General features: G+C 45.5%; 1 protein-coding gene across 1 annotated transcript; it reads right to left on the reverse strand.

Moving 5' to 3' along the window:
• Nucleotides 1-4,011: 4,011 nt before the first annotated feature.
• On the reverse strand, nt 4,012-7,161 carry LOC109758453 (indole-3-glycerol phosphate lyase, chloroplastic-like). The gene is made up of 5 exons (XM_073499405.1): nt 7,124-7,161; nt 5,238-5,475; nt 4,813-5,139; nt 4,242-4,394; nt 4,012-4,140 (listed from the first exon to the last, which is right to left on the reverse strand). Exons 1-5 carry the CDS (start codon nt 7,159-7,161, stop codon nt 4,012-4,014), a joined length of 885 nt encoding a protein of 294 aa, XP_073355506.1.
• Between the last annotated feature and the right edge of the window lie 281 nt (nt 7,162-7,442).

The following is a 7,442-nucleotide window of genomic DNA, read 5'->3' on the forward strand; positions in this document are numbered from 1 at the left end:
GTGTAGTCTTACAATATAGATTTCACTTGATGGTTTGCAAATGGTGTGATCATGGCACTTCATCGTTATGTTCTTTCTCAAGAGCTCAAACACGAGTGGAGGCGGGCTGGAGGTGAATTGGAAAGGCTGGGGGAGGCAGCCTACGCTAGGACTTTTGCTGCCCCTTGATAAGATCGGATGGCTTATGTCGATTTACTACGCAATCGGACAGCCGAGAATCCCCAAAAGCCTGAGAAGCCCCCTGATACCTCCACCAATTGCACCTTTAGATGGACAGAGTGCTGATAAACAAACTCTGCCACCACAACATAGCAAATAATTGACTAGTGTTCTTGCCACACAAAAAGAGTACTCTTCTATTCCAAAGAATAATAAGACGCACGTGCATTTCCAAATTCAACTTTGAGACGACGCTGCATGTCTCCCATTTCCGTGCCAGAGAGCTCCAGCAGCACGACGGGGAACACACCGAAGCTGTATGTGTGTTGGGGGGAGGCAGTAAAATTGCATAGGAATCAATCATCATGACTTCCTAAAGTTTGGTTCATGATGGATGAAGCTCCAGAAGTTGAGTTTGAGAGGAAAAGAGAAAGATATGATATTCTTCCAGGTGATGTTGTCTATGACTCCTTGTACAATGCTCACAGCACGGATATATATGATTTTTGCTGTGAGAGTTCGAAGGATTTAAGGTTGCTGCATATTAAAACTTGCCCAGAAGTAGGATGTCAATGACATTATTGCATTATCTCGAAGCTGCAGCAACCTTAAAAGCATCTCACTTTGGCTCAACCTGCAGCGCTACTCTAGCGATGCCAGCTATTGTGAAATCAGGACGTCAGTTATTGATGACAACCTTTACGCTCTAGCCCTCAGCTATCCTATGCTTCTGACTGTACGCCTCAGGTTTACAGGATGTCCCCGTGACTATCCATTAGAAATAGGATTCACACAACATGGATTTCTGGTACTCATTCAGTCCTGCCCAATTTGTGTTCTCGTGCTAAACAAAGCCAACTTCTTTGATGACGAGGGGATGAAGGCCCTCTCATTCTCACCACATCTGGAGACACTCAAGCATATATCGTGTCATGCGGTAACTGATGCTGGGATGCGCTTCATTGCGCACACCCCATGCTTGAGTAATCTCATGCTTCGGGTGTGTCATAACGTTACTGATGTTGGAGTGGCTAAACTGGGACATGCACATTAGTTAAGAGTCTTTGGTCATTCAGTATTGTGGTAAGGTCTCTCTGCAAGCTACACAGGGTGTTACTAAGTCGGTTCACTACTCTAGGGACTTTTCAGATGCCTTGAAGAAGAAACTTGATTTGCTTGGTGACTGTTGATGAAGTGGTCTCCAAAATTTTCAATATGAATTTGCTGCTGAAGCCATTAAGTTTGAGGTAACAACTTGCAAAACAATGTTATATTATGGGACGGAGGGAGTAGGAAGCATAATTGTGGATGTTTAGATTCCAAAATGACCTGAAGTTGAGGAAGAAGTGAAACTTGAGCGACTACTGAAGGCATATAACATAGTTGTGTGCTATTTACGTTACAGGCAGTCACCATTTGAGGGATGAGATCCATGTGTTTGCTTGGTTCATGTGAGATTCATGTGTTTGCTTGATTCAAGTGTTTGTTCGAATTTCAAGTAAAACCACGACAAGTATTTTGGAACGGAGGGAGTAGTACCTTACTTAGTTTCAACCATTGGTTGGCAGGACTGACATGGAACAAATATCATACAACCTTCTTATTTCTTCATGCCTAATACAAACTTATTAACAGAAAGGGTGAGTACAGATGGTACAAGAACTAGCAAATACCCCAATAACCTTTTTTTTTATCAGAAAAGTAGATACCAATTCACCTTAGAACTCAACTAGGCCAGTGCAATCACACACATGCGAACTATAGGATGTACAGCCGAGGCCGTATAGAGAACACATATGTGTGAGACAACAAGAAAATAATGGGCTAAAATGAGCGGTTAGCTATCTTAAACCAACAATCAACAAGATGCTAAAATGTATTACTCCCTCAGTCCTAAATTACTTGTATTAGATTTGTGTAGGTATGGATGTATATCTAGACAAATTTAAGACAAGTAATTTGAGACAGAGGTTGTAGAATAGTTACACCCCATTGCAACGAACGGTCAATTTCTAGTTGACATAAAAAAATACTCTGCTTCGACACTCATATATATTTGAAAAGCAAGCTAGCTGCGAACCAGCCTGTGGTTGGATGGTTAGAGGGACAGTGGTATCTCTAGCCCACCAGGGTTCAAGTCCTGGTGCTCGCATTATTCCTAGATTTATTTCAGGATTTCCGGCGATGCCTTTCAGTGGGAGGAGACGTTCCCGTTGACGACGAGGCACCTACGTGTCTTCGTAAATTTCAATATGACATCCCGGCTCAGTCTCTCGGAGGTGCTCATAGGGGTAGGGTGTGCGTGTGTGCGTTCATAGGGGTGAGTGTATGCACGTATATATGAGCGCTTGCGTCTCTACTGATGTTAAAAAAAGAAAAGAAAAGCAAGCTAGCTAGTGGACCGAATTAACTAATAGCCCTTTTTTTATATGTACATGTGGCAATCCAATTAATTAAGCATGTTTCTAATATCTTTTTTTAGAATCTGTATCTATATACTGTACAACACATCCTTAAGAGCATATCTAGCAGACCCCGTATAATACCGACCCGCAAAACGCGTATACAGTTTGCGGAAAAACGGCTTTGCGGGCCAGCGCGGGCAGCAACAGAGTCAGACCCCGCAGTTATGATATCAGTAATTTGCATTTCAATTTCCGGCAGGAAAACACATTTCTTTACTTTTTTATTTTCTTCAAGGGCATTGGATACATAATAATTCACAAATCTTTTCTAGAACAGCAATACCAAAGAAAACAAGAACCACAATTAGGCATTTTAGAATATATCCAACTTCCATAACTGCTCCCACTAGTTGAACCAACATCTTCTCCGTGCATTCGTTGTTGATCTGCGGATTCTTGATCTTGCATTCTTCACTCTTCTTCTTTGGTTCTAAAGAAGTAGACGTTGCTTTCCCTCTAGTTTCTTCTTTAATTGCACATGCAGCCACATCATTAGCCTCAATTCTACTAAGGAGTGCACAAACATCTATTAAGTTTCTTTCTATCAATAAATCAATGTATTCTCCTTCCCAAAACCAAAATGAGCATCCATCTTCCTACACACATGACGATCTCCATAAGCTATCGAAATTGAACCGAATAGGTTGACAAAAGCTGAATGGAAAGAACAACATACCCCGTCGTTTTCGCATTTGAAGAATACCCATCCGGGGTGGTTCGGCATGCTAGAAGTCAGCCGCAGCACTGTTCGCATGCAGTCGACGCACTGTATGAGCGGCATCAGCGAGCCGCTGCGCGAGCGCCGAGCCCGGGCGACGGCCGGCTGAATCCTTGCCGGCAAACCGACGACGGCGGCTACAGGACGAACCAGTACCTGCATGCGGCGCTGGGGCTTTGCCGGGGCTGCGCGGGGTGCTCCCCGACCAATCCATGGCTTGGCACAACCACCGGTGGCCAGAAACGCCAAATCCAGCCACCGCGACGAACATCCACCGATCTGCAACTTTCCGGCCCGTCGACGCAGGAGGAAGTGGCGGAGGGCAAGCTTGGGCGTGTGGCAGCCCTCCGGCTAGTTTGGTCGGAATCATAGGCGGCGGCCCAACGGCGGGGGCTGGGGAAAAGCGTGGGGCGAGGGGGAGAGGGGCGGCGGTGGGTGCGGAAAAGCGCAGGTTGAAATGTCCTCCCCGCCAACCGCTACCACTATATACAGGGCGCCGATGGGACGGGGGGGGGGGGGGGGGGAGAAACCCGCGTTTTCACGGGTTGGGATGGGAATTATGCCGCGCCTCGCAAAAATTTTTATGGATCGAACGCGTTTGCGTGGTCTGATCGGGCACGATTTTCTGCACGGACCCATATTCTGACGGCTATTTTATGGATCGGGGCATTATACAGGATCTGCTAGAGACGCTCTAAGAACTATGGCATATTCTTCTAGCCTCTTCAATCCTTCTTTTGGAGAAGCCGCTTCACCCAGTTGCTGGGCCATCGCACTGCCAATGATCACTGCATCTATCTGTGTTTATTTATTAAATTTTAATTAGCTTGTTGGAGTTCAGTAAAAAAATACAGTACTAATTCATGGTGAATCTCTATCCATAAATAGGTTTGTTTTACCCGTCTAACATGATCAGGTGTCGGTATGCCAAAGCCAGCAGCCACAGGTTTGTTGATGACCTGTTTAATTTCCTTAAGAAGATCCTTGACACGCGAGTCCACGGTTGCTCCATTTAAAAAAAAAAGACCAGGAACTCCATTGACACTTAGTACCTGCTTGATTAGATTACAGAGTAAAGATTTTAATAATCAGGCCAGCATGAGAAAGACAAACTTGCAGGGAACAATTTGGACAAATTTACCCATCCATTTGGCTTACAGTACAAGGTAAACAAACCCCTTTGAAGCTTTCGTGATTTTCTTCATCCTCTCTACATGTGTGACTGGTGTCGTAATTAGCACATAAGTTCAAACAAAAAAAAATGTTGATTGCTGGTACTAGAAATCCAGCTCTGTGTCAGATATACTCGTAATGTATATATTAGTGGAGCGAGAGCACATACAAGCTCTAGGTTGTTCTTGATGGCTTCATTCCTGAATGGACATGTCTCGGCATAAGGAAGATCAGACACTATAAGACCTGGTGGAACGGATATTATAGACCGGGGCAGCTCCGGAGTAGTAGGAGGACCTTGCACACCGGCATGTTTGAGAGCGGCGGGAAAGTTGGCCCCCGCCGCACGATGGGGCCCAGGTACGAGACGAGCACCACCGGGCAGGACAGCTCCGGCGTCACCTTGCCTCCTTCAGCATCGCCAGCACGGCATCGATCCTCGTCCCGCTGGCCAGCACTCGCGCTGCAGAGGCCTGGATGACTGGCCCGTCCACGTAGGGGGTCCGGGAAGGGCATGCCGAGCTCGATGACGTCGGCGCCGCAGGCGTCAAGGAGCCTGAGCGTCTCCGCTGTTGTCGCCAGGCCGGGATCGCCGGCGGTGATGTACGGGATGAACGCCGTCTGCTGGCATACATACGCAAGCGCAACAATTGATTGATGTGCCTTGCAGCCCTTGCCTTAGATTAATCCCAACGCGATTGCGCGACGGATGGATGTACTACCTTGTCCTGCTCCTTGATCTTGGACAGGGTCTGCCTCACGACCAGTCTCCGCCAGTCGGCGACGGGCACGAACGCCGCTGGGACGCGCGGCGGCGCTCTGAGCACCGAAGCCGGGTCGAACGAGGCCGGCGCCGGCGCCACGGCGACCACAAGCCTCCCCGGCGCGGACACCGCCACAGCCGACGAAGCAAGCCGCCTCGAGTGGCTCAGCGCATGAGCCGTGGACGACGCCTTGAAGCTTCACCCCTACGAGGAATAAAACCCTAACCTATGTACCAATCTGAGCCGAGGCATGGGGGAGGTGAATCCACAGGATCCTCAACGGGGATCGATCGAATCCACGAGTTTACAATTCGTCATGAAGGCCTAAATGTAACCATCGATTCTTTTTCTGTTAACCAGGAAAGAAATAGTGTCTGTCTCCCTCCTCCCTCCCTCGGCGTTATGTTCGAAGTATCACCAGCCACATATCATTTGTGGTTGTTCGCAGGTCATAGACATGGCAGTAGCAGTCAGCTTTGGCATACCGGACCCCAAAACATGTTAGCCAGGTAAATAACACACCGGAAGATTGACCAAAAAGTTATAATATTGATTTGGAAAATCATAATAAAATAATTACATTGCTGACATCCACTTATAGTGGACATAGATTGCCGAATGGGGTGCAAATGGAGTGATCATTGGTAGTGCAATTGTGAAACAGTTGGGTGAAGCGGCTTCTCCAAGAGAAAGGTTGAAGAGGCTAGAAGGCTTCGCCGGGAGCCTCAAGGATGCAATGCAATGATCTGCAGCACACAAGCATAGTTCATTATCTAGATCACCATGATATGTGGAAATAAAGGCACCGAATTGTTTTAGTTTTCTGGTCAAGTATGAAAGGGTAGAAGCAAGATAGTTGCCTACTATTTTTTGTACGGCAAGAACAAGGACGACCCGATCATGACATGCAACGCCACATTACACCAACGTCACATCGTCTTACTAGTACGGTGACCTATAGGCCAGACAAGGAGGAGTAGGGCAACCTACATGCCATAATAATTAGATTTTGATGTTAAATTAATGTACAACCTTTCATTTGAGAAATTGGCATGAGCAGTCTCATGCACCAGTCAAACCAAGTGCATTCTAGATGAGCATATGAAATAGCCAGATCATGTACATGCAAAAATAGAATCACTAATATTTTATATTGTTTGATTATTATAGTAACGATGATATTCTAAATACAAAAACAAATCATGCATATGATGTCAAATTAGTACTGAGCGCAGTTTACAGAAACATTTGTCACACACTACAAGTTTCTATAGATATGCTTACCTATAGTAATACACTATAAAATACTCCCTCCACCCCATAATATAAGACGTTATTACATCCAATAGTTTAGAAACATCTACCATGATATAATGATACTTATATATATGAACACAAGCACATACATGGAGTGCTCATAAAGAATTTTCTTACATGGTATAATTAAAATTTAACAAAGACAAAGTTTCCATGGATATACATTACAATTGCATAATAATTCACACCATACTACTATTTACCAACAATACTACGCGGTTAATTATAATAGAAAAAAAATTAGACCCATCAAAACTATATTATGGTACTTTTGGTAAGAAACTAGAATATGTACAATTAAGTTAAGTAAGTATAAAAACTTACCATAAAATAATTAATGTATTTGCCCAAGGTCCCCACGAGCCCTTGGCAGACACGAAGCAACTCATCTGTACCCTCCAGCGCGGTGAGATTGTGGATGCTGTTCACGCTATGTCCCAACAAAGATTTCGTCCCAACAAAGATTTCATGGCACGATATGCGAATTACTTTGGACATGCCATGCCGACCACCAACGCTTCTCCTACCCCAGCTGTGCATCCTTCTCCTCCTCCTCCTCCTTCATTCCAGTAGGGTGATCCCAAGATAGAGTTGTGCAACCTCTGGGCAGTGGGAGATGCCGCTTTGAGGGGTAATGCAACTTTGCACACGGCGAAGCGGAGATGAACCATGTTGACCGACCGGTGAACTACAAGACTGTCGGTATGTCCCTACGTGGCCCTCCGGTCGCCGATGCCATTTCAAGCACTAGAGAGGTTGCACAAGTACTTTTGCTCTATTTGTTCTTTTAGCATTGTGATAGATGTTTGTTTCCCCTGCTTCTTTGTGTTTTATTTCTTTTCTCTT

The sequence above is a fragment of the Aegilops tauschii genome, chromosome 5 (assembly GCF_002575655.3).
Source record: "Aegilops tauschii subsp. strangulata cultivar AL8/78 chromosome 5, Aet v6.0, whole genome shotgun sequence".
In the NCBI taxonomy this organism is placed as follows: Eukaryota; Viridiplantae; Streptophyta; class Magnoliopsida; order Poales; family Poaceae; genus Aegilops; species Aegilops tauschii.